The sequence below is a fragment of the Aquila chrysaetos genome, chromosome 25 (assembly GCF_900496995.4).
Source record: "Aquila chrysaetos chrysaetos chromosome 25, bAquChr1.4, whole genome shotgun sequence".
Taxonomy (NCBI): Eukaryota; Metazoa; Chordata; class Aves; order Accipitriformes; family Accipitridae; genus Aquila; species Aquila chrysaetos.
This window is the reverse complement of record NC_044028.1, coordinates 19684413-19711677: the sequence shown is the minus strand read 5'-3', so window position 1 is coordinate 19711677 and position 27265 is coordinate 19684413. Positions and strand designations below refer to the sequence as shown.

At 42.7% G+C, this 27265-nt stretch overlaps 1 protein-coding gene across 30 annotated transcripts in view; it reads right to left on the bottom strand.

Annotated features, from left to right (window-relative positions):
- The window catches only part of MAPK8IP3 (mitogen-activated protein kinase 8 interacting protein 3), a 79068-nt gene that overhangs the window by 4957 nt on the left and 46846 nt on the right, over positions 1–27265 (bottom strand). For 7 of the 30 annotated variants that reach the window (XM_030001339.2, XM_030001359.2, XM_030001340.2 and 4 more), the window contains 21 exons: positions 24183–24194; positions 22759–22776; positions 20327–20384; positions 19168–19320; positions 17520–17601; positions 15599–15750; positions 14923–14979; positions 14274–14444; positions 12495–12621; positions 11568–11663; positions 9874–10035; positions 8802–8967; positions 8153–8338; positions 7349–7535; positions 6429–6551; positions 6075–6155; positions 5461–5528; positions 3873–4021; positions 2850–3021; positions 2611–2724; positions 1147–1185 (listed from right to left, as the gene is read on the bottom strand). In XM_030001339.2, coding sequence (XP_029857199.1) covers positions 1147–1185; positions 2611–2724; positions 2850–3021; positions 3873–4021; positions 5461–5528; positions 6075–6155; positions 6429–6551; positions 7349–7535; positions 8153–8338; positions 8802–8967; positions 9874–10035; positions 11568–11663; positions 12495–12621; positions 14274–14444; positions 14923–14979; positions 15599–15750; positions 17520–17601; positions 19168–19320; positions 20327–20384; positions 22759–22776; positions 24183–24194 — 2373 coding nt within the window. The remainder of the gene's footprint in view (positions 1–1146; positions 1186–2610; positions 2725–2849; positions 3022–3872; positions 4022–5460; positions 5529–6074; positions 6156–6428; positions 6552–7348; positions 7536–8152; positions 8339–8801; positions 8968–9873; positions 10036–11567; positions 11664–12494; positions 12622–14273; positions 14445–14922; positions 14980–15598; positions 15751–17519; positions 17602–19167; positions 19321–20326; positions 20385–22758; positions 22777–24182; positions 24195–27265) is intronic. The other 23 variants (XM_030001345.2, XM_030001363.2, XM_030001348.2 and 20 more) reach the window with 16 other exon arrangements.

Sequence of the window (27265 nt, the reverse complement as noted above, 5' to 3'; positions counted from 1 at the left end):
GGCCAGCATCCTTCATGTCCAGGCTCTGAGAATGTGAATGCTTCCACCCACCAAGGAACAGAGACCAGTGCTCAGAGCTCAGCATAGGAGATGCTTTCCTTCCATATGCACCCACATCAGTAAAACAGAAACAGTACTAAAATCAGAAGGCTTTCACTTACTGTGAGAGAACTGAATTGCTTGCTTAATTATCTGTAATTCTGTATTTTGGCTTGGGCTGGATTTCAGTTAAGTGACTTGGACAAAGGAGACTTTTACCTATCAGACTCAAGCCAGGATGGCGAGACAAGTACAAATATTTTGATGGAAGAATGAGAATCAGTGTGTGCAGGGGGAAGATCCTCAAGATGAAGGCTCTCTGCACCTCTGTGCTTTGGTTTGCTGTGAGCAGCTACAACTGGCTGAGCTCATCTGATCGACAGATGGGGCTGGTACTAGCACTTCTTCTCACTCAGTATCTGGCTTCTTACTGCAACCAGTATCAGATGCTTTAAAAGGAGGAGACATATGTTGATAATGCTTCTGGATGGCCACAGAAATGCCTTACAATGACAAAAAAAATACTCCTTTCTGACCCTGGAAGGGCTAAGGTAAGCGTAAATTTGAACTCAGGCCCTGCCTTAACTGGCACAAACTCAAACAATTCTTAATGTTTACCAAAGTCCCCTCTGGTTAAAAGTGTTGATTGATTACTTGCAGCTGGCAGGTGCCACAGCACCTACTGCCATTGGCCTGGAACTGATGACAGAAGTATCCTTGGAAAACCAAGGATGACCAAGGAAGACCTTGGAAGAACAGTCTACTCTTGCTTCCTGGAACTCTATGACTGAATGAACCTTTACAGTCCCTATCTCAAACCTGGCCTACCACAATAAGGGAACTACTGATGAAGAATAAAGTACTCTTGACACAAAAAACCAGAGGGATGGCTGATGAGATGGATGAAAATGTTTTTAGCCATGGGAAATGAGGATATTTATACTACTGTCTCTGGTCACTTTTCTCAGATGCAACTTAAAATGAAAGCCTAATGAGGAAAAATGGATGGAGAGAGCTGAATGGCAGGATGGAAGGGTGGGAAAGTGACTGCAAAGGTGAATGGGCACAAAAGGAGTGAAAGCTGAAGGAAGGAGGCAATGGACTTACCCCGGAGCCCAAGGAGTTGGCCTCGGTGGAGGACTACAGCTAGGCACAGGCAAGGAGTGGGAACACAGAGGGGCAAGGGAAGAGACAGGCAGGACGGGAGAGAAGAAAAAGGTGATTACTGGGAGAAAATTCAGGGAACAACAAAAATGTATAAAACCTAGAGAAACCGCAACAGGAGCTACAGGCTCTGATCAGTTTATACCAACACTGTTCTTGCTCACTTTGCTCTTATCTTACAAGGACAAATGTAGTATCTGAGGTGGGAGAGGGACCATGGTCACGAGGATCCATTGCTAAAGTTTCTAGTAAGGCCTTACTGCTTACCACATTTTTACAGAAACACTGAAAGATAATGCAACTGGTTTACAGCAGGGAACAAGCTTAACTTGGAATTAGGACATCAGCCCCAAGAAAGAATGGGTTTTAAAACAGGGATTCAGAAATGAGACCAAGATTGCAATGCGCAAAGACGACTGTGTCACTGGCTTCCTGGTGTCAGCCCTGGGCATATCCAGCTCCACTAGCCTTAGAGGAGACCATCTCAGCCCTGACTTCCAGGAGGATTACAACAGGTTTGCTGCTCTTATACAAGAGCCATTTCCTGCTTCTCAGATTTCCTGCTAGCAGTGGTAAGAAAATGTTAATTTGGCTGCCTTCTGTTGAAAGCAACTGCAATCAGCTTCAAATCCTACTCCCTCATTATAATCTGGAACAGACCTGCAAAGTTAGATGCTGACTGGCAGGTACAGAACAGGATTACTAAGAGCTTCAACTAAACTTCCAGCTCCAGAGATGCACCTATTAACTACTACTGCTGGGTCTGCTCACCAGGTTGGATTTGGTGTAGGATACTGATTTCTACTTGACTGATAAAGCTGAGCCCTAATTTGAGTAAATGAAGCTTTTCTAAGGTCAGTTTCTGGAAAACACTGTTATGGAGACTTTTAGATGTCTGTGCCAAAACAAAATTTCCAGGGAGCTCTTCCTGGTGACTTCTCAACCCATGGCCTCCTTTTGAAGACTTACTACAATTCCCAAAGCTTTGTTTCTCCTGGTTTCCAGTAGCTACAGAATCAGTTCCCATCAGCCTGCTCTGTCAAGGTCACACTCAAAAAAGAAGACTGTATAGATAGTAGAGATGTCATTGGTCCTCCAAGAAGGAAATGCCTTCAACTGAACTGAAAGGGACAGTAACAAATACCTATTTGGTTTTAAACAGATTAAATCCACTCAACTGAACACTTAATTCCTTAATAAGGAAGAGTTAAACCAAGTTCAGGGTTGTTCATACTCAGGCCTCTTCTCTCTGAACGCTGCTATGATCAAAGGTGTGTCAGGTTCAGAGTAAAAATATCCAGAAAGCATTAGCCTGCCAAAGCCATCCACCATGCTGCACAAATAACACACAAAAGCTTTCTTTTTTTAGGGGGGGATGCAGAAGTATCTCCAATAAATGTCACTTACTCTCAGTCAATGGAATGGAGATGACGACACCGTTCCCTGTCCCTACCCAGAGGCGGTTGCCAGCAATGAGCAGGGCTGTAATCCGCACGAACGAGAAGCCCAGCTTTCCAGTGCCTAGTAAGCGTGCATAAGAATTGAAGAGTCAGTTACGACTTTGGGCAAGGTCTGCTAATGAATTCTGATTTTTCTCTGATCTCAGTAAGCAGCAGACCATTTACTGACAGTCCCTACTGCCTCACCTAGCATCTTGCTGACGTAAGGCTCAATGTCGACATCTTGCAGATGTTGATGGCTGTGGGCATGGTAAAGCCTCAGAGTGGAGTCCAGGCGGATAGAAACCCATACTCCATCTCCAATCCATGCCAGCTGTCGCACCTGACTCTCCCGCCGAGGGTGGGCATCAAAGGATTTCTGAAATGCCAAATAGGTGGACCAATGTGAGTTCACAAAAGGTCTGCAATTATCTACACTTATACTCCATTTTCCTCAACTGAGATCACTTGTTTGGGTTTCAAAGCTCCTGGAGAAAATGTGTTAATGCCAGCTGACCTCAGAAGTTCACTACAGTATACAAAAATTCCCTCGCTTGAAATGATTTTTTATAACAGCTCTGCAGAGATTATGGTCTTTGCAAACCAACTCATGAGCTAGAACATTTAGAAACCAAGAGTTTTCAATATGCTTGGTAGAAAAGGAAAACACACAACTCCAGTATAAATTCCAAAGATCAAACTGCCTTGGCTCACTGACATGAACTTCAGATTCAGCACTTCTCCTGTTACTAGAATTATTCCAAGCACTGTCAAATATGTTTGTACCAACACCACTGTATTGAATTTCAAACAAAAGGCTCTAAACATCATTTTTTTCTTAGGCAAGTGGGATCACTAGGGCTTGCTAACTGTACTCTTCCTTTGTGCCACAATGCCCACAGATGGAGAAGTCTTAGATCATATATGAAGGGCAGCTGTAAAGCACGCATGTACTTCTGTACAGTACGTGGCCTCATAGATTCACTAGTAAAGGCAGAGAAAGTGCTCAGTTTAGACTTATCTAAGGATTTAAGCTCTGCAAAGGGAGGAAGGAATAAATACTCCCCTGGCAGATTGGGTCATAACTTGACCTAGATTGACTGTTTGGGTTCTACAGTCAGCAATGACAATACAAAGGTTCTGCATTTCCATGCACTGCAGCAGAAAACAGCTATAAGAATAAATACAACACAAGCATGTGCATGCATACACACACATTTGCTCTCTTACCTCAATCTGCATTGTCTTAGGTTGGATAACATGGATTTTGTTCTTGTAGCCACACCAGACTCTATCATACACAACAGCCATGCAGCGGATGGAATGGTGAGTGTGACCGAGGTCCATTAGGTGGTAATTACTGAGATCCCACTGACCGTCTAAGGTGAAAAACAAGTGCGGAAAGACGCATCTCCTTCATGACATGTCAGCATACAATAGAATCATCTACCTTTCCATGTATAACTAAGTATACAAGCTTAGCTAGTACTCAAATGCTCATTTTGCTTATGTCTCTGAACTTCCTATGAACCCGTAATACTATATGGGCAGAGCCTTATACTTAGGAAACACATGACAATAAAGTTTAGTTTGGTGGGCTGAAAGCTCTCCAAATCAGGCTATTTTAAACATCCTTTTACTGTAATGAAGTGAACAGGCTTCTCTAATAAGTACAACAAAAACAGCAGGGGAAGAAGAAAGACAGCCTAACAAGACTATGAGGAAAATTAAAAGGAAATGGACCTTGTGGTGAGGCTTCCTCATATCAGACGGACAACATAATTTTGCCAAGGTGTCAAATCCAGGATAAGGAATCAATCTCCCTTCTCTCATGCTTATTTTCTAACTAACCTAGCAGATACTGTGTCCTTCACAGACAGGTGGCCTCTATGTCACGAAGCTTTATCCTGTTTCTGATGGGAACAATTTTTATGTGTCAATGGTCAGGCTTGAACTCATGTCAAAGGCTGAATCAAAATTTAGATTGCACAAAACCAGAAATCTCTGTATTTCAGCTTGATGGATAAACTGCTACTCAATGAATAACTAAATTCTTAATATACAAACAGTAGTCAAAGTTAGCAAATTCCTCTGTGTTTTCAGGTATGAACACAGCTCAGGAACTGCTCAAGCCATAGGGAAACAAAGCCTACAACAGTAAAGAGGACAAGAAATATAGAATTCAAAAAATATCTTGAAGTGACAAGATTAAGGCAGGTCAGATTACTCAGACATCTCTTTTTTGCAACACAAAAAAACTGACCAAGTGTAATGCAAAGACTCCATTTATTTGGGATTTCCAGACTTCCAGAGAATCCCAGCTCTGCCTCCTGTGTATGCAGTGATCAATTCCACTACTTATACAGAGTCCAATGTCTGTGGGAAGTAGCAGGCCTATTTGCAACTGCACAGATGATCTGCTCGGGTACAGCCTAAGCTGTGTGGAGCTCCCTGTGCATGCCCTGTTACAGTTGATTTGTGAAGGCAGAGTAACACCGACATGGCCCAAATGCATTAAACTTACCAAGCATGCCTCAAATAACTGCACAGCATATGCACTCCCAAAAGTGTTGCATTTACCCTGCATGTGCTATACAGAACACACACGCATGGTTTTGTTTAGAAAAGCTCAGGAAATGGTGTTAAAGTATGCCTTAGATGTTTTAGGATAAGGATTACATGTGTATAGTAGCTATGCATTTTAATCATGTTTGTACTCTGGCAAGCCAGCACCTTTCCTTCTCGATTCAGAACAGCATTTCATCCATTGCTATACTTCCGGCCAAGTTTGGTTTTCTCTTACTACGTTGATTCTTACCTTCTCCCCGGTGGAATATGGCTAGTGTTCCATCTGCCAGAGCAACAAGAACCCTCCCTTTCACATGCCTGAAATCACAGAAAAGTAAATACTTACAAAAACCTGTAAAAGTAAGGGACTAACAAATCCTTTTTGACATCCATGCGCACCATCTTTATGTTCTTTCTACAATTCCCATTCAGTTTAGCACTTGCAGGAAAATCATGCAAGGGCCGAGGGTCATACCTCTTACCTTCATTGTAGTAAGATCATTCATAAACTTCCTGTTGAGGTTAACTTCTCCTTCGCACTACAAACTCCATCAATTTCAACAAATTCCACCTAATTTACACCCCAGTGAAGTTTTGCCTTTCTCCTTCCCACTTATTTCTTCCTGATACTGCTAATCTCATTTAGTACCTTATTCACTGAACTGGGTCAAGTCTGCAGTTGAGCAGGAAAATGGCTCAGTATGAGGCTTTCCAGTAACAAAAACCCTGGGAAACTTTCCTCACAAACCCATGCACTTAGAAGAGCAAAGAAAAAGATGACTGACAAAGAGCTGCTACCCCCATCTAAAATATTGCTTAGGCACTGAACCTTCTCCTTCAGTGTCCCATGGCATGCACACTTACACTAGACTCAGTACAGAGTCCTTCAGCTTTATTGAGTGCAGACACTTCTTCCAGTTGGATACAGCCGAGTGCACATAAAGCCTGTGAGAAAGGACAAATCAGGGAGGGTTAGCAGCAAGGCCCCACACCTTCAGCCTGACTAGGCTTGAGTCTTTTCTGCTGGTAGGAAAGGTGGAGGTTAGGTAAGAAATCGAGGTTAAATCCCTGTGCCTATGATGAGCTGAGGGCTCAGAACAACAATGAGCAATGAAAACCTACTGCAGAATCAAGACATGAACTAAAGGTGTGCAGACATGAAAAGTGGAGCCCAGACAATGGAGGTGACAGAGATCTGCCAGCCCAAAGGGAACCTACCAGCCGTTCTGTGCTCCCAGCCACATGGTGGGGGCAGCACTGGTGCAAGTCCCAGCAGCATCCCCATTCAACTCCTGATCTGGCAGTGTTGTGCTTGACTCTGTCTTCAGCTGTCCGTTCTCCCTGAAGAGACAAAAGAACACTGTTAGAGGCTTTAGTAGCAGCAACGCACACAGAATACCCATCTACGCTCACAATCTGGCATTCACAAGCAGACAAGGGCCCTTGTATATACAAATCGCTTCCTTCTCTTCAGTGTTTTTTTAATTGCTTGACTCCCGAATCTGCAATTTGCAAAACTTCCTTTTTTCCCCACCAATACAAATAGCAAGTACTTCAAATCTATAGAACTTAACTTAGTGTTTGGCAGTACTATTGCATAAACAGTATTTTCTCAGTTCACTTCCAACTTTAACAGAAACAACTTAGAACAACTTGGTCATGTAGGAACAATTTCTATCCAAGACTTCCACCTTGCTCCTCAGGCCATCACATCAGACTCATTTATCTTAAAAATTTTTGGGTGGTGAATATGCTTTCTTCATTGTCTTTACAGCATGTTAGAGGTACTACTAGAATACATCAATCATAATTTTTACACATGAATCAATAAGTTCCTTCAGTAAGAACATTAAGTGTACACGTACTTTGGAAGATCTGTCTTAACAGCAGGTCTAAATTCATACTGAGAGATCAAATATTTGCACTTAGACAGCTGACAGTCTGCTGCAGGCTGAACCATGTTTATTTTCTTTTCCTTTCTTTCTCTCCCTATCATCCCATTTGTAATACTATTTGGGCACAAAACTGACAAAAGTTTGACACTTTATCAGAAGATCAGGCTGGTTCTCATATCAAAAAGCTTATGAAAACAGAGCTGATAAATAACTAAGCTGGCACTTTGGCCCCAGACTGCCTACCCGTTCTGCCTAAGAGGTGCCTGTGCAGGGACTGGATCTGTAAACACATGCTCCGTGAGGGGCCCAGGCCGAGCCTGAGCAGGATCTGCCTCGCTTGTACCGTTCTCTGGTACCTCCGTAGCTTCTGTTGCCTCCTCAGTAGACTGGGACTGGTTGATCTTCCCATTGCAGACAGCAGCCACCTCACCTAAAAGACAAAGAACAGTGTGAGACATACTGGAGAATGAGCTGGTAAGTTAGCTATATAGAAATCAGGCTGTTAATTTTTTAATTTATCCCTCCTTGCCAAATTCAGTCAAGCCCTGAGCCTGCACCACAGACAGCAGCTCATCCAGTGTTTTCTGCTCAGATGGGGAACAGAGGCTATTCTACAGTGAGGCACAATCTGTGACTAGCAAAACATCAGAAGTTCTCTAGGGCTGCCTACTGCCACACAGAGTCAGCAAGGGCATCGTTATAGTTTTCATATGGGCTTAACTGACTTCACAAGAAGACATGGTTCAGAGGAGAAAACAATGAGAACAGAAGCAACTGTAGCAGGACAAATGTATCACCTGTCCAAAATACTCTGCTATATGACCCCTGCAACCAGGCTGCAGGATGTGGATCACTCAGAGAGAAAAGGAGGGCTCTAAAGAGAAACGTACCAAAAGGGCCTTTTGTTTTCCTGTACCACATTAAGAAACTTCTTGAGGCCTCTGAAGTACTTAACTCAGGGACAGGAGGATGCAGCTGTAAGACCATAAGCTTGTATGGCACTAGCTGTAATTGGACTGCCATTAACGTTCATGTCCCAGAACTCACTCTGTCCCTTGTCCAGCACAGGTGTGTCACCACGCGAGGAACAGTTGCTTCGTGGCACATTGCAGCGGGTCGCACAGCCCACCAGAGTGATTCCTGCCAAGACACCATCTGTTCCAGACGACTCTTCAGGATTTACATCTCCCTCCAGAAAGATCTCGCCTGGAGGATAATCACTCTCACTGGCCGCTGAAGGGCAAAGAACAGATTCTCCCATAAATCTAGCTGTCACTGCTAATTTAAATGTAGCAGTACTCCTGAGGTGACCATATGGATGGAAGACGCTGACCCTCAGGGTTCACTACCCTGGGGAGGCACCACAGCATCAGTCAACATCATGGCAAATCCCCTCATCCCTAGAATCAACATCCAGGCCAGCTACAGAGCCCTCCCAAACCTGGGCAAGGCTCACTCTTGCTCCCAAGAACCATCCTTATGTGCCAAAGGAACGACTTACTAAATGTTCAACAGTGAGGGATCTCCACAGAAAGGTCCTACAAGAAGGCAAGATCTGAGTTATGGTTTTGAGGGACAATTACAGAATGCGGCAGGGTCTAAGGGTTAGTTCTGAAATGAGGACACTACATTTGTCCCTCCTCAGTGGAGCAGGTGACCCTGTGCAGATCACAGCCAGTGCCTGGGCCCCACTTACCAGGGATGCTGGAGATGCAAAGCACATGAGCATTGCAGACAGTGAACTGGTCCACCACTGTGCCAGGCTGATTGGCATCAATAATTACAACTTTACTTGTTGACAGGGTACTAGTGAGGATCCAGACACGACTGGACGTGGCATCCATTTCATGGAGCTCCTTTGCCTTCAGGAGAGCAAACACATGGGTGGAATCAGTGCTCCTCTGAGATCAGATTGAGCATATTAGTGCTTGGCAACACTGACACATGCAAATACCACAATGCTGGCTTCAAAGAGCCAAGACTCTTCCTAGCTGATGCAAATAAACAATATGAGCTATGCAAATTTCATTTACATTGCTGCGCTAGTATCTGGAACACTGGACAAAGAGCCTATCTGGCTCCTTAGGGCAAGAGGAGTTTGGCCACTAGTTGCTCTTCTGAGATGTCTGACTAATGTATCACTGAACATTCACTTTAGACAGAATACCATGGAGATGGGATGCACTCAACCTACCAGCTTAAGCAAACTGATCTCAGAAGGCTATAGGGCAGCAGTGTAAGACAGCTGTGGGAAAAAAATCCACAAACCAGAAACGCTAAAACGTTGCATTATTATCTCCAAATTACAGCTTGGCTCTTAAAAAAAAAATAAACCACTTAAGACTATTAAAAAACAGAGCTGGAATAAATCTCAAGAGCTTCAACTTCTGAACCAAATGGACTCATGGACTCTGCTATGTCTATGTTCTTTTTAACAAAGCTTTGCCTGAGTTTATTATTTTTTTAATTTATAGTGATGAAGACTCCATAATCTTCCTAGCAACCTCATCAAGCACTTAATTGCACTTATTATTAAGTGTTTCAAAAGCAGAAGTTGGAAAATTTTATCCTGGATTACTTATTCCAAATCACACAGAAAGTTACTGAAGAGCCAGAACACCACAGCCCTGCCCCACAAGATGATGCCTCAGAAGTACAAATTAGTGCATAATATAGCATAGTACAAAGGCATTGAGACAGGGGGCATGTCAGGGATGGAATGAGAAAAAACACCGGGGGGGGGGGGGGAATCCATTTTCTTTTCTGACCTTTTTCTTTTCAGGAGATGTATGGTTACTTTTGTTGTTCTCGCCTTCCACTTCCCTATCACAGGTGAGGGGATCACGTCCAGGATCCAGTTTCTGCCCATTCCCAGACTCCTGCTCCAAAGGTCTCCACCCCGTGAGATTGACTCCAGCTGCACACCACAGCTAAGTAAAAGAAACAGAATTAAGAATTCTGGAGGCTCCAGGGTCTCTTGAAATTCAGGCACCTTTGTAGAGAACTGTGGACACATGTCAAATACCTAAAACCTTTAGTTGGAAATAACAGATATTGTTGATGTCTACCAGAAGACATAATCAGATTTGATGGAGGTAAGATAAAGGTTCTCTGTAACCTAGCGAAAATCACTGTTTTTTTAACAGATGTGACTAACAGATTTAAAGAAAATTAAGATAATAAATCAGTTGCATAACCGAAAACGGGCTTCTGAAATGTCCTCAGGTTTTTCTGACTCTGGGGTTCCTAAGTCATTGTAGCAAAGCAAGTGGGATATGGCAGATGTTACCAGCTTGGGGTACACTAAGCATGACTGCTCAGCCAAAACTGACAGTGGCTCCTTGGCTCAGGATATACATTCAGTGCATTCCTGTTCCTTAGTCCCCCTCCCACCCCTTGCGCTCTTCTGCTTCCTCACACACTCCTTTGCCCAAAAATCAGTGCTTGCCTGATCTCACTTAAATATATATTGCTGGCTGGGGTTAAACCACAACATAGGGCTATTTTAAGAACTAAGACAGCAAAAAATGAAGTCACAAAAAAAAAAAAAAAAGGCAGAGGGGGAGACGACCCAGAATCTGCTGGTTTAGCTCCTATGTAACAAATGCAGAGTGAAAGAAGCACACTGCATGTTTTCTGAAATCAAATCTAGATAACCTCTTATGAGCTATTTCCAGGTAGTTTTATAGGAGAATGCTGGGAACAGGACTACAGAAACAAATACCGGATTTATCCAAAATCATAAAGGAAAGATGCTGAACAGAATATTATTCCAAGATCACACCAACCTTCTAGAAACAACTAACAGCATAAGAATTTTCTTACAACTTAAACATCAGGATGACATCTAAAAATCAGCTCTGAACGAAGTTAATGACAAACTGACTATTCCAAAACAACTAGTTATAGCAGATAAATGTGCTGCCTGCAGAGAGATGACCATCTATTCTCAACCACAATGCTACTCAAAATATTCTAGTATTGACAGACACAGCTTCACAAAAATCTGCTCTAGATAATTTTGGACTGTTACCAGTGTATCCCGGTCAACAGTGGAATCTAATAAAGAGTGATGAAATGCATTTTCACTTTCACCTGCTCATTCTCTTTAATTTTTATATTGGTTTGCATTATACCCTAAGGATTCTTAACAAAAGCCTTAGAAGCATAAAATGTTGCCGATATTATGTAAGAGTTGTCTCATAAAAGCATAAGATGTAAGACAGAAGCATGAGACCTGGCAACCTGAATCAGCTGAGAATTATGTGCTTACAGAGGGAGGTACTTTGCCCTACATACACTAGAAACTACCATTCAAAAAAAGAAAGCGGAACATAGAATTTGGAATATATAATGTAAAAAAAATACAGATTGTTGTAAAAATTGTACATTTAGCAACCAAAATTCTTTGCTTATTCCATGTCCCCTTTCTGGACTGGAATGGTATGCAGAGACAACGTACCTTCATGGTTGGGTCCTTCTCTACTAGTGGGCGACAATATACAGGCACGGGGACGTTTTTCATGCGAGTGTCTTCTTGACCACCGTTGGGACTCAGCTGTGGGGGAAGAGAAGACGAAAAAGGCAGTACAAAGCTGTAAACACCAGGATATAGTAAGAGAGATGTAAGCAATATGGCAGAACCGAGCTCACAAGGTGGGTGCTGCTGAGGCTTCATCTCACATCTCGTGTGAAACAGAGTCCCTACAGGGATGGGAGCAGCCTACCCAAGAGACTGCACCTCTCACCATGATACAGGGCCCCAGTTATGGTCAACAGAGGCTATACGCTGCACTGCTGATGGAGAAAGGGTTGTTAACGGATGCTCCCTGCGAAGAAGTCAGAACACTGGCATTCCCTTCCACCATGGCCTGAAACTCATCCACTCTCAAGCCACACTGCTAGACTCCTTCCTTTCAGGTGGTCTTTGACCAGTTAAATGAGTCATAGGACAATAAATGAGGCTGATGACATGATTTTATGTTACTGCTGGGGAGAAGTGGGAGCAAACTGGACTGCATTTGGTTTTTATACTAAATGATTAGTAAAGTTCTCAGAGTATAAATGAAATATCTAATATTCAAGCCCAATTACAATCACAAAGACAAGTACTGGGCTCTGGACAAAGAAGATTGATTACTTTCGGTTTAGGGTAGGTTCTTTCAGCATGTTCATGCAGAGGAACGCCCCCTCCACTGACTTTGGTGGAGACACAGAAAAGATTAATTTAATCTGTGCCTACAATTATCATACAAATAAAATATGCATATGACACCTCTAAATTAAATATTTAAGGATTAAGGCTAAGGTTGCCAGTGGGAGAGTTAGATCTTCACTGGTCTCACTGTGGCGAATGATGTCCCCTCAGCCTGTCCAGAGTGGTCCCTACCTGCTTGTACTTGGCAGGGAGGCTCCAGCCACAGGCCTGCAATCGCCCATCATCGTTCCGCACATGCTCCCGGACCTGGCGGTATTGCTCACGTTTCTGCTCACGACGTGCTGAGGACGTACAGTCACTGAGGAGAGAAGCAACAGCGTTACTTCTCAATCTATAGTTAAAAACAGAAGCTGAAGGTTAAGGGAGTGTTGTCAAAGCAGGGGAAACACAAAGCAAATCAAATTCATCTTTGAAAACAGATGCAGGAAACCAGAGAGAGAAAAACCAAGTTAAGAAGCAGACATAGGCATCCCTAATCTGTAACTCCCTGTTACCTGAGTGATGTGGCAGGCCAAATCATTGTCATCCCAACTTCAGTGCCCCAAAAGCCCTTCAGAAACAGGGAATCAACCTTCCATAAGACCTATGAATCCATGAAATTACACCAATTTTTGCTTAGCTGTTACAATTTACTGATCTAATGTCTGCATCAGGAAGGCATTTTGAGTTCTTCCCTTCTTCATTATAGTCAACTGTTTGTTTTTCTGTCCATTTTAAAGCTTTCTCTGACGACAAGGAAAATATGCACTAAATGCTGTTGAAACTGCTGGTTTCAACAGAACAACTCCAGCTTTGCACTGGCAAAGGTTAAAACAAAAATTCATCTGTGAGCTCTTAAGATATGTTTTAATATAAACAAAGGCTGTTTGAATATCAGTTCCAGCTCTCAATAGGTTTTTAAGTATCATTCCAAGGTAAGAACAACATCAGCAAAAAAATCCAACCCAAAACAAAAACCCCTACACACACACACACACACATAATGACATATATACTTAAAACAAAAACAACCCCCTGCTAGAACAGAACACTTCCCTGCACATGCTTCCTCCCCTGTGGAGAGGATGAGAGAACAAACAGCTTCTGACAGTGCTTAGTCACATCGTTTAATGCACTGCTGACAAGCACTCTGACACCACACAATGACTACGATATTGTAATCAGATAAAAGGAATAGAATAAAGGCAGTGGGTATCTATACAAAGTTACCCTTCTAAAGACAATCTCTCTTCTCCTGATCCATCACCTTTCCAACACATCCTTCTTACTGCAGAAATTATAATACTTTACCATCGCATTCTCCAAAGTCCTTCCACAAAAACATACTATGTATGAAACTACAGCCTCATAATGGTAGAACACAGGCTTCTGAAGTCAAGTAAAGCACAGCAGAGTTTTATTCCTTCATGTCAGAGACATAAAAGGCAGGGAGAAGACTCTGCAGTAGCAACACTTAGAGGCTCTTTTTTAGCATAGTTAAGATTAAAACCAAATATAACCTAATGTGCTGTTGAGAGAACTTTTGTCTTCACCTAAATTCCTTGTCAACAGGGTTGGGCAAGACACTCCATCCCGCTGTCCCAATGCTGCCATCACACTCTACTACAAAAGGCTTACTTCATTCTATAACGCAGTCTGCAAATACAAGTGCAGAACAAGGGTTAAGGCCAACTCAAGCCTACAGTAGTCCCTGCCGAGATGAACCACCATGGCCTAGAAAGCCACGGCAGCGATATGTTTGGGAGGACAAAGTTTGCTGAGCCCATCCATGTGGTAACTGATGAGCGAAAGGTCAGGGAGATAAACCACAAGAGACAGAAACATATTAACACCACACAGACTTTTTTAAAAGCGGAAAACAGCTTATTTTAAGAAAATTAAAATTAAAATAAAACAGCTATTTGGGAGAGCTGCAGGGGGACCTGGCTTGGCACACAGCAGGCAACTCACTCTTCAGGGAAGAACTCTAGGGTGCGGCTGCCAGAGGAGATCTGGCACATGGTGTGACTGCGACGCTGGCTGAACCCTGCTGTTGTTGGAGACTTGTAGTGGATGTTCACAGATGGGTAGGTCCTCTTTGCTGGTGGGGGACTCGAGGAAGAGCTGAACAGACGGCTAAAGCTAGGGACAGAAAAAGGCCAATATGAGAAAAGGTGCCTGGGGAGACACCACACCATAGGATTCACAACAGGGGAAGCAAGAAGTATGCAATCAGGGGCTGTAAGCCCTTCATGAAAACTGCCCTACTTCAAACACAGAGCTAAGCCTGCAGTTTGATTGACATATGGTGCTTTTAGCTTCCAGAAACAGATACCATCTGAAAACAGCCCTTTATTAAAACTGATTGTGAGTCTATGTATGTTTCCATTCCAGGGTACTCAAGATCTTTTTCAGCTTGTAAAACAAAACCAATGTGGATGTTCAGATCTGATTTTAATTTCACTAAGGACAAAGGAAGCCCTTGAAGGCAAAAAGGTTCAGCTAACAACACCTTAAGTTGACATTTCATTAACATCAGAGTCTATTACATTGCTGCCTAAAGTAGAAATGGCAATGCTTCCCCTTTTCTTAATCTTACACAAACCACCAAAGAACTTACAACTGCCAAATGGTGGATTTCTTCTTCTCCTGGACGGACGGGTGCTCACGGGAAGCTCTAAGGACAAACACAGCAGAAGCAAGTTAATTTCAGCATCTCATACCCAAGCTTCTGCCAACCAGCAGGTCATTTCCGTCAAGGAAGCCATGTCAAAATTCAGAATTCATTCTAACATGTTACAAAACACAACAGAGGAAGTGACATGCACCAGTCTTTAAGGTAAGCACACCCAACCATTTTATGTTTCAATGTTGACATGAAGTGCAAGTGTGTTCAATTAGAAGTTTTATCAACTCCCTGCAGCATTATTATTGTCACAGGACTAGTCTGGTAATTACAAACTCCAGCATTATATTCACTTCAAGCCATAGCCTTTAGAATTCATTAATTAGAAGCAACCCTCTTCCCTACAGCTCATCCTAGCTTAATTAGCATACAAGAAACAAGCAAGACAAACAACGGCCCAGTGTCTCCAAATAAGGATGGCAACTCGAGATTTGCAGCCCAGGTTCAGGAATAAGAGAGAAAGCATTAGGTATTAGGAGAGAAGCATCTACAATTTGGAAAACTTTCAGCACTTCTTGACCCATATCTTAGTAGGGGTTCCATTGACCACAAAGTCAAACATGGCCAGGTTCTGTCCTAAATGGGAATGTTCACTAACACCCAGTCTCACCTGATCATCTCTGTCCACCGGACAGCCTCCTGGAGCTCCATCAACCTCTCTTTGTATTGATTGCGCTCCATCAGAACCCGGGCCATTTCCACGCGGGTGAAGCGGCGGCGCTGAGCTATGGGAATGTTGTCCTGCAGGGGGGAGGAGCACTGCTTCAGCCAACAAAAGATGGAGGGGGATTGATGTTAGTACAGGGCAAGTCAGGAGACAGAAAGACACATTTGTTAGTTCTCCTGTTCTGTTTGATCACCCCCTGATCTCCCCATAGGAGGCGTTAATTCTAGACGAGTGAGCTCCAAACTATGGCCCGTGGACCTCTGGGGTGTTCTGCAAACCCGTGGAAACTGAAAAGCCCACCCAGAGACTACTGCCAGCAAGGTGCTTTGATAGTCTGCAAGGAATTATGAGAGTTGACAGTGGTCCATTGGTCCAGAAAGTTTGGAAACCAAAGTTTTAGTTCATTAGTAAATTCAGTCACTAACAGCAGGGAGCACCATGTAATGCCATCCATCCCCTCAAGAGGACTAGGAAGGAGGCATTCTGTTAGTACACACTGATAAAGGTGCAGGGCACTAGAAACTAAAGAAAGGCCTTTTCCTCTTTGGTGACACAACTTGGCTTTCCAAGGAGGGCACATGCAGCTTTGGGTGAGGTGGCAATAGGAATGAGATTCTGTTTGTCTCTTTTGAGGAGTGGAAAACGAGAGCAACATGGCTAAGTTGGGGGGACTATTTGCCCAAAAAGAATTTGTAAGGATTTTGGGAACTCGTTACTAGGAAGCAGCACTGCGTTGTGCCTAGACTGTGGCAATTCCCAAGCTCAGCCTGGCTGGTGAGTACTGCTGAGAGCTGGAATAGCACAAATTAACCAAGTCCCTCTCCAGCCTCCCTGGACTTGGAATAAACCTGTATGACCAGTCAGAACAAGACCTGTATAAATTAAAAGGAATTTCACAAACTTTTTTTTTTAATTTAAAAAAAACACCTCCTGTCAGTTCAGCTTAGAAGAAATCCAGTCCTCTTCAGCATCTCACAAGCACAACTTGAAAATGTTCCCAACTACCTAAATTCTCAACAGACCAAGTTCACCTCAGTTAAGCCAAGAGAATTAGCTAGAATTGAACCTGCTCCAATACCTTTTACAAAGTAAGAACACAGTAGTATTGAAAAGAAGTGTATCTAATTCCCTGTTCTAGCAGAGTGACATTTGCAAGGAAAATCTCTGTTACCACTTTGGTTTGCCTTTTTTTTTGGCTACAGTTGGTCTTTGTTGAAAAGCCTCTACCTCAGCCAAAACAGTCTGAAGAGCTGTCATAGAAGAACAGTCCATGAGCCTTCTCTGCCTGTATCCTGTAACAGGCAGTACTGGCTTATGTAAAAGAAATAATGAGGAAAACAATGCTGCAAGATTAGATTACAGAACTAATAAAAGAAGGCAGTTACTGCTGCAAAGCTGTCTGCATAACCTGGATTTCACTGCACAATGTCCTCACAGCTTACAGCTTCACTGTCAATGGGGAGAAAAGCTCTTCTGGAGAAGCCTGACTATCGCAAGACCCCAAAAGAAACCACACTGTACACTAGACTGTAATTCAAAATTAGGGAGAACCAGATAAAATGCAAACGTGCTGAGCAGGGCACTGCTCTAGCACCACTCTGCAGAAGCCACATTGTACACAGTATTGCCACTGTGTTGGCTGCTCATCTTTGTCAAACTATGGTTTGAAAGTCATATGAAGAGGTAATGTCATGACACCTGTCTATTAGCAATGCTCATCACCAACAACCCGCAGTTCACCAGCTTTGCCCTCATCATTAATGAGGGCAGGTCAATCTGCATCTCAGGACTCATACAAATGAAGTAATATAGAGTAAGTATATAAACCCCCTTTCCCCGCAGGCATTTTAGTAATGTAATATACCAATTCTGTACAGAGATAGCTGCTTACATCCTCCACCTCCTCTTTGGGTTCTCGTCGGGCAACAATCGCTTCAGATTTCACTCTAGGAAACAGGAAGAAAGGCATCAAACCAGCAAGTGATACCATGGCTGGCCGTGAGGTGTTTCGGAAAGAGAACCATCTATGGGAAGGTCTGTTTGCATGCATCACAAGGAAATGTTTTCAAACTGCAAGCTAAGTGTACAAATTATGAGATGCTTCTCTGATATGTTTTCTTCTCTCTTGCAGCATGTTACTCTGATCACCCCATTTCTTTGGAATATTTTATGTGAGCACCAAAATACTGACCACTGGAATGGACCAGCCAATTTCTATTTCACAGCCATGATCTATTTCAAATGTTTGATGAGATCTTAACCACGGAAAAACTGAGCCATTATCAGCAGTGAAAATGTTGGCTTAAGTTCTTCTTCTGGGCTGCTTCTGTCTTCAATGCAGTGAAAAAAACCTCTAACATGAAGGACAGTTTGCCATAATGGTAAAGAAGAGAACACCAAATCCGTGTTAATAAAACACTTAAAGTATTTATCTGAGTGCTTTTAATTTTTTTAAACTCCATACCAAGATGCAGTTGTGCAGTTCCATTTGAATTACAAGCACTTTTATTAACAGCAAAGACACTGCGGAAAAAAAATGGTCTCCAACTCCGAGAAAGGCATGCTTGCCAGTTAAAAGTCCATGTCCCTACTGCATAATGTATTATATATATTATGTATATCATGAGAGACTCAAAAAGGCATTTTAAAAAATCAGACCTATTTCCGCTGCTTGTGAGACTACTTTCATTTCAGACATTTTGAACAACAGAGACCAGTCTGTGTTATTCTTGGTGATTCTGTGCTCAGATTAGAGAGGCAACCTCCCAGATTCCAGCTGCAAAATAAACACTGTTGTCTGAATTGAGAAACCACAGTGCAATGTACAGCTAGTCAAAAATGTAATTATGTTGCTTTGAGCCCCATAGGGCATCTTTAGTTTTATGGATGTGAAATCATCACAGGCTTTGCTAGGCATTCAGCCTTCGGTTTCTCTAGTATGAGTGAAAAATAAGAAATGGGATCTCTCCAACTGTGCATAAGACTTTAAAATCTCTTCTGCCTCTTCTTCTCATTCTTAACTTGACCAATGAAACAATTAACAATACTGGCATTTAAATATTGTTTCTGGGAATCTGTATTAGCTCTTTCATTAAGTGAATGGGCATTCATTCTTCTCAGAGCTGTCTTGGCTGCTGCAAGGATCAAGCTCTTGACAGTTTCCTTCAAAACATTCCTTTTTTAAAATTTTTTAATTTTTTTTTTTTTTTTTCAAATTGAAACTCTGAACGCTTCACTCCAGGGAGCCTGGATTTGCAGTTGCTTCTGCAGAACCCTAGGCCTGGGGAGTAAAATTCTGTGGGTTTTCTAAGGTTCAATAATCCATTTCAATCCAATAAAAATAACACAACACTAACAGTATCTCAGCCACCTACAATCAGCCTTGAAGTGCTCTGTAAGGTACCTTTGAATTCCAGTGCTAACCTCCATAAGGGAAACAGTAAAACTACAGAGGAGGTGGGTTTATCACTCATGTCCTCCCAGCTCCCTGGGGCAGGGTGTGAATCACTCACCTTTTCAGCTCCTCCTCCAGCTCCTTGACTCTGGTTTCCATTTTGGCTTTGGCCTGCTTTGTTGCTTCAAGCTCTCCCTTCAGCACTTCTTGCTCTCCAGACAGCTGGTCCACCTTGGCAATCAAATCATTCTTCACAACGTTCAAAGCATTTCTTAAAGGTGTGAAAGGGACAATAAGCAAAAATGCCCAAACCAAGCAGCTGTCCGTAAGACAGACCTGAAACTAAAGTCACAGGCACTACAAGGAGAGCTGAAATGAGTGTACTTAAAACAATTCAGTCCAGCTCTAACTCATGGAAAAGTAGGTTTTGGCAAGAAGGAGCTGCAGAAAAACACAGAAATCACCATAATTGGTCAGGATGAAGTTTGTCCAGTCCTGTATCCTGACTGACAGACCAACACCTCCTTAAGAAGATGGCAGAATACTGCAGAAAGCAGGTGTAGGGTAACTTATCACCCGCATAAGGTTCAAATCTATTTTTAACAGAATGAAGATCTGAAATACACCTTTCAGAACTGCTGTTATCTGCAGATGTGGGTAATTGTGGATGATGGTGACATAAATAAGCGCTTCCAATCAGCTCTGAAATATCTTAAAATCTTTCAAATCAGCAGCTTCCTATCACAGTAAGTTGTCCAACTCTCCCCTGGGAGTACTTTGCCTTCCTCTTCCTAGCTGCTTAGCTTTAGTATCCGGTTTGCCAGCCTTTCTCAAAAAGTAAGTCCATTACACTGTCTGCTTCTCCTTTATCAACTATTAAATTGTTGAAAACTTCTCAATAGTAAGAAAATTTTCTTTTCAAATAGCAAACCTTGCAAATAAAAACTTATAAACAGCAATATCCTCACAGAGGTTCAGACCCACATCTAGATTCCCACTGAAGTTAATGAAAAGCTTGCCATTGATTTCAGTTGGGATCAGACCCTACAAGCACGTGCCCAGAGACCTCACCCAAGTGCCTGCAGAAAAACAGTTAGGGAAGTTGCTTAGAAAAGCAATTCCTCTTCTACAACTGAAGGAACAACAAGTATTCAAGAGAACCTGTTAGATGAACGAGCAAGCCCCTGTGAGGCAGAAGTTCTGGCCAAGACCTACTTTCAAGATGACATCTCATTTATAACTAGGCAGGCAGTTCAGAGCACACAACAGTTCCTTACTTGGTCTCCAGTAGCTGCGAGTTCTCCAACAGCAGATTCCCCACTTCTTTGCCCATTCCTGAAAAGAAAGGCCACGCAGTTTTCACCTGCTCTCCTAGAAATATGAAGCTTGTGTGGCACTGCCTGACTCATGCTTGAGGAAGAGAAATCACTTTTGTTAGGCTTCCCTAGGCTTCTGTGCCTGCTGTGGAGAGTAGAGTGCCTCTTGCTGAAAGATCATGCAGCACAAGCAAAGACACCCATGTGTCCTTTTGTAAAGAGCCCAAATGCAGACCTAGCTTTTTACCCCAACTTTCACAGACTCCCTTGAGAGGGACAGAAAGGAGAGCTTCACTAATGCCAATTAGGGGAAGTCAAGTCAGTAACTCCCAGTTCAGCCGTGAGCTATTGCAACCATTTTTTATCATCACACATACAGAAAAAAGGTGGAAGTTCATGGGGTTTCCACAGAGGACAGCAGAACACTGTCCAAATTGCTAGCCAGATCTGCACATCAGTGATTTTCTTTCTTTCTTAGTATAAGCCAAATTTTCTGTTTCTCAGTACAGATTTGGGATAATGGTTGCGACCAGTTTCATGCACATGAAAGGCTTCCCATTATCAGCCTTCCACTAGAGCAATTTTAATAGGACTTTAGATTGTCCATTGCGCTATCTGCCTTTAACAGTTTTCTCATAGATGTTTACAATCTGAAGCCTCAGTCCCATCACTTAAGACCCATAGTCAAGAAAACATCTACATCAGACACACTGCACTTGCACTTGGGCATCAACGTACGACTGCAATATGCAGACTGGGTTGCAAGCACTTTGAAAACTGGGGCTAAGAGTCAAGGTCGAATTCAGTATTTCATAAAACCAAACGGAAAGGAATTTAGGGACCAAAAGCACATCTGGATTGTTTCCTGCTGCCAGGGACTTGCTTGCTTCCACGGTGAGCTTCTGTCTTACAGGTGGGAATAGAGGCCACCTGAGAACTAAAGGCAAAGAGGCCTCTCCCTGTCGGGGGACAGTGCTGAGGGTTGCAGCTCATTTCTCACCACAGGTCCCAGAGCATGAAGAAGTCTCACAACCATCAGTGTTTGTGCTGAAGTGCTCCTTGTCCTGCCCTCTGAACTACCTCTTCCTTTGCAGCAAAGACATCAACAGTTTTCATGATCCATTATTTGCTGATTAATTAATATTTGCGATAAAATAAAACAACACAAACTTAAGTAAATGGAAGTTAGAGAAACATGGTAGCGTACAAGAAGTGAGAACACATCACAACACTCCAACATACAGATCCTCTTCCCACAGTTAAATGGGATGAATTTATGATGGCAAAAGCAAATTCCCAGCAAGAATGAGTAAGAAGCAGCATTTTCAAATAACTTTTGAAACATTAGTAGACAGATAATTAATCACTTTGATGTTTCAGGCAATGTGTTCTTTGGATCCTGTGTCAAAGAATATTGCAAACAGCAAAAAAGTGAGAGACACTAACTGCAGTGTGAACTGAAGTGTGTTTTTGGTGTGGTAAGGTGAATGACCTATAGCCCTTTCTTCTGTGGCATGCCATATGTTGATCGGAAGACCAAGAAGTCACCTGTTTATTAAATGATTTTCTTGTTCCTTTTTAGTGATTCTACAAATTATCAAATAAATATTTAGCCCATAAGACATGAAAATGTCACAAGGACATTACAGGTGCTGAGGGACATCAATGGAAAGAGTTCATCCCCAGTTTTTCTGGACTAAATCCTTTTCTTTCCCATCCTTGAGTCATCTATCCCTCTCTGTGGCTGTTTTGGGGAGAGAAAGGAACTCTGGTAAAGAGGGTGAGCTATCATGCCAAAACTAAAAGCCATGCAGTGTCCCAACCATCAGTATCCTCACCACAGCTTCTACCTTATTTGTGTGTGACATAGTGACAGCCCAATGCTTCAGCCAGTGAGAGGTCTGAAGGGCTAGCCTTGCAATAAAGAAATGGATGAAGCCTCCCAGAGCCATAGAATGGACACTATGAGATAACCTTATGCAGGCTGTAATGGGAAAGCCCTGCTCAAAGGAAAAAAAACCACTGTGGAGTTACTAAAAGGAGATGTCTTCACCCCTTTGTAGTATGGAGCAAAAGGAAGAGAGGTCTGGAAAGAGCCCTGTCTAACAGAGCCCATCCTACACTGTCCAATCTCCCATAGCCAGGCAAATAGTGTGAAGCATCAAAGTGGATAATCAACTACAAGAAACAGAGGAGAATCTCCAAACCACTGCTACTGACCAGCTGCGTCCTGCTTCTTGGAGAGGTGATACCACCATCACAAAAAACCAAACCAAGGTAATGTAAGACATATGGAGGGATGTTGAGTGAATGGAAGAAATTTAGAAAAAAATGCACATTAAAAAAAAAAAAAAAAGAAAGCAAAAAAAAAATAAAAAAGGCCTTCGCCTTACCAAAGAAATCATCCCGTACTATGAGAGCCATCCCATACGAGAAAGGGAACAGAAAGAGATGGGGACAAAGGGGAAGAAAGGAAGAGAAAAAAAGCAGCCATTAAGTACCAGTCTGTAAATAGCAAACAGAGCAGCTCATCAGCATGTGTACATCTGTGTGTGGTGCCAGTATATGTGATGCTCAGTAGTAACTAATCTACACCTTGTTCTGCTGCAGCCCGGCCTAACAGGATTTACACCTGAGATGTCAGGACGAGCTTGAGATGAGCTCGTCTGTTTCTTCCACCTTCACCATCTCCCCTGGACTACACGTCTTTGGGTTTCTCATCCCCACAACAGAGGTAGTTCAACAGACATTATGAACAGAGTGAGGGAAGGACAGGGGCAGGAGGAAAAACAAAAGGGTATGGGGGTGGATATCAAAGCTCCCATATGGCCTTCTTGCACAGGCCCAAATTCACCTCCACACTGTGACGAACTCCAACTCAACTTCAGCAGGAGGTTTTCTGACAAAGGACCATGAAAAAGTGGCTTACAGTAAAAACAGTTTGAACCAAAGGAAAGGATGATGCCATCCCTTTCTTTTGTAACCTCACAGAGCCAACACCAAGAGTGGCTGAGCAAAGGAATGTGAAAGAGCTCATCGCCACACAGCATTACGCTATCAGGTCTGCCTAAGTCACCTGCCTTTACTACAGGGAAAACTTCATCCAATTTGCACTGAAATCAAGAGAGATCCCCTTGACTTCATCTGAAATTGCATCAGGGCCCAAGTGCATTTTATAGAAAGGTGCAAACCTTCTGATGACAGAGCATGGCCCTAAGGCAGTGAGTCTCCTTCACCAAAACAAAAGAGAGACCTATCACTTGAACTCCTGCCAGAAAGGCAAAGCTTCCACGAATGAGAGGCTTTGCCACTCTAATCGATTGAGAAAGTGTCTTTAATGTCACTATAGCTATGCCAGAAGAGGGCCAGTATGCATCAACTAACCCACAGCAGCCATCATGCACATGGAGGGATTCCTCACAGCGCGGTTCACTGAGAGGACGGTGGGACACTAACTCAGTCCTGTGCCCACCCGAGCTCTGCTCCAAGCACAGCACCTGTCCTGACAGAAAAAAAACCACTTTGAGCCCCAAGAGCTTAAGTGACAGGCCAGTGTAACACAGTGGAGCAAACCTGCAGAAAGCCACACAAGAAAGCTTATTGAAATGCAGCAGGTGTGTGAGCACAGAGCGGGGACGTTCTGCTGCCCAGGGACCCACCGGTGCAAGGCAACCAAGCGAGGCGAAGGTGGGAGAAGTCTGCAAAGCCAACCGTGTTTGGACAAGAGCAGGGGAGTATCACACGTGTATACCACGTCGTTCGACCTCAACAAGGAAAAAAGAAACAAGAAAGGAAACTGAGCAGAGGAGATACACACCTGAGAACTCCCCTATGGGCCATGTCCAGCGAAGCACAGAGAGACAAGGGAAAAAAGGAAGTGAAAAAAGGATCAATCAGTGACTGAAACCAACAAAATAAAAATTTTGTTCAAAAAAAATTAACAATGATTCAGCCATTTCAATGTCAAAAGGCATGAAATAGTAAGGACAGGACCTGCCATGACTGTAGATGGCATGACTCTACATACAGGACATAAAAAAAATTAAGGGAAGGTAACCTGTGGTACAACTGCAACCACATGCCTCAGCTACCCCCAGATTTCCAGACATGAATCTCAGGCAATCACATCTTCCTGGACTGGATAAACCTTTGTTTTCTGTTTATCTTCTCTTTATTTAGTCATGTATTGCTAAATGGAGAACAGCTAGCTCCCACTATGTTCTCATTTCCCCTCCCCTTGTGATTTTAGCAAGTAGATAGTCTGATAATAAACGTGCTCTTCAGTGATACTTCAGCTTGCAAAAGACAATTAGTTGCATTTAAAAACTTTTTTTTTCTAATCTCATTTCAACTTCTGTACAAAAAAACTATACATAAACTTACCACTAATATGGCTGAATTTCTGTCTTCACCACAAAACCCCTGTTATTTGAAGGGAAGTTTTAATCTCCAAAGCAAACACAGTTGGGCATCCTAAAACTGAAAGGAAGGACCTGCCATGGCGCACAACCAAACTGCTAGCGCTCCTTCACGTTCAGAAACTCTTGGGATAGGGAAAAGCAGGAAGGGGGAAATGGGAGAAGGGGGAGCCTACCCAGGGTCGGGAGGTAAGAACCTGCGATTAACAAGTGAATATGCAGGAAAACAGCCAACTAGTGTTCCTAAGGCTGTAGTGAGAAAGAAGGGAATTTGGTCTACAATTACCACTAGTAAATAATTGTTCTCACTCCACACTTGTTTCCAGAATACTTCCTATACAAACTCATGTATGTAAAGCAGTATTAGAGGCGGGGGGGAGACCCACATATTTTATTTACTATTTTATATTCAAAAATTGCAATGAAGAGTGCCAATTTTGTACCAAGAGATGTTGTCCGCTTTGCAGATATCCAGAAGGAATGAGAGAGATTTTTCCGTTCAAGAAAGAGACTTGCCTGCCAGCTACTGCTCAAGGGTAATTTCTGTAAGATCCTTCTATTTTAAAGTCCTCTTTAATGAGATTTCTCTTTCTTTAAGAAACTGAGTCCAAAACGAGAGAATATTCTTTGAAGACTGATTGCCAAGTTTTGAGAGAGACTTGAGGAAGTATTCAAATTTCACTTAGGTGGGGTAAACTTCATTAATTCTTTTGATTTACAGAGAGAAGTGAGCTCCAAATATGACCCAGAAAGAGAAAGAGCTCTTTTGGCTTGTGGATCTTATTTCTTACATCACGTCCATAAAGCACAATTTCCTCTGTGGCTCTTCAGACTCAAAGGTACAGCAGGAAGAGAGAACAATTTACCTCACAAAAATGGCAAAATTTTGAATAATGTTGACAGATTTGTCAGTACTAAGATCTAGCCTTTTGCTTCCACCTTTACCAGACTTTCTTAGTGCCTTCTATTGCACAAAGCCAAAAAAAAAAAAAAAAAAGTACAAATCTCATTTCTTGGTCAGAAACATGACCTCCAACATCTCTCTCTGCCTTCCTCCCTTTGTACAATCCTGGCAACATGCGTGTTCATTTAAAAGAACACTTTTATGTTGACAGAGTCAGTAGCCAGAACTCAAGAAAAGGATTAATTAGATTAACATTTCTCACAGGACTACCTGATTTCATCACAGCCTAACTCCCAGGTTTGAAAAGAACCAGGAGAAGCCTTCCTATTCTGCTAGCCTGTTGTGCAATCACCTGCAAGAGTTTTGCTGCTCTGCTCAAACAAGAAAATTGTCCCAGCACAGAAATGTACTCTTCATAAGCCACACTATGTGGTCTTCATAAGCCACACTTACATGGGCACTGTTCAACAAAGTCTCTGTACTTTTTTATTACAAGTGGTAACTGCCAAACAACAGAAGTCTTGCAACCCAAAATCAATCACTGGTCTTTGCGCAGCCTTATTACTGGAAGAGGTGAAGCACCTTTGACTTTAACTGAAACTGTGGTGATCAACCTTGCAAGGTTTGGGCAACTAAAATCTTTGGCCCTTTGAAAACAACAGTCTGAATTTCTCACTAATCACTGGGTCAGACTACAGGGTAATCCAAAGGCGAAGTGGATTCCTGGAAGGCAGGCTTCCAGCAGTGGGAAACAGGTTGTCCAAAGCAGTTCATACACCAAGCAAATCATCTTCTTGAATAGTAACTCTCGGAAGCTGACAATCCCTGATGCCCCAGCCATTTTGGGGAGAGAAGGAAAGCAGCAGTTGGCACAGTGATTAGTGAAAGACAGCCATATAATCAACCACATGCTCTCCCAGATAAGGAAGCACCTGAGGACCAAGATAAAGTACATGGGCAATGGCAAGATTGTCAGTGTTTTTAATGCTTTGATTCTGCTAGTAAGAGAGTTCCCAATAACGTATGGGGGCTGGCTAACCAAAATTCATTCCACAGCAGGTAGATGAAGCTTTAAGCATCACAAGTAGTTCCTACTGTCATCTTCACTTTAAGCAGGAGTCCCAGCCCTTCTGCAATGACTGCTAACATCCAGCTGATTCTCAAACCTGGGAATCTTGCTTTTCCTTCTGAATTCTTAATTTTTTAAGTATCTGCACACGTTGGCTGCAACTGCAGATAGAGAAAGCCTGTGCATTCATCCTGAATCTTCTGTAGATTTTTTTTCTTCCAGCAGTCTTGAGTTGGAGGTGAAACAATGAATGTTTTAACACTTCAGGCAATGGTCATCAATCCACGCACGAGAGCTCTTTTGCATGTTGCAGGGCTAGCATCATGCTTCTAAAAAAACCCCAAATCTATCCATATCAAAAAGGTATTGCAAGCATTCTGATGATAGTCTAGATCTTGTTCTTACATTCCAGTCACACTATTGCCTATAATAGTAACAACTTCACAGATAATTTTGTCTTGGATAAAGCAAGAAGCATTGTATTAACCTCTTTCTAGTCTTCAGTCCGT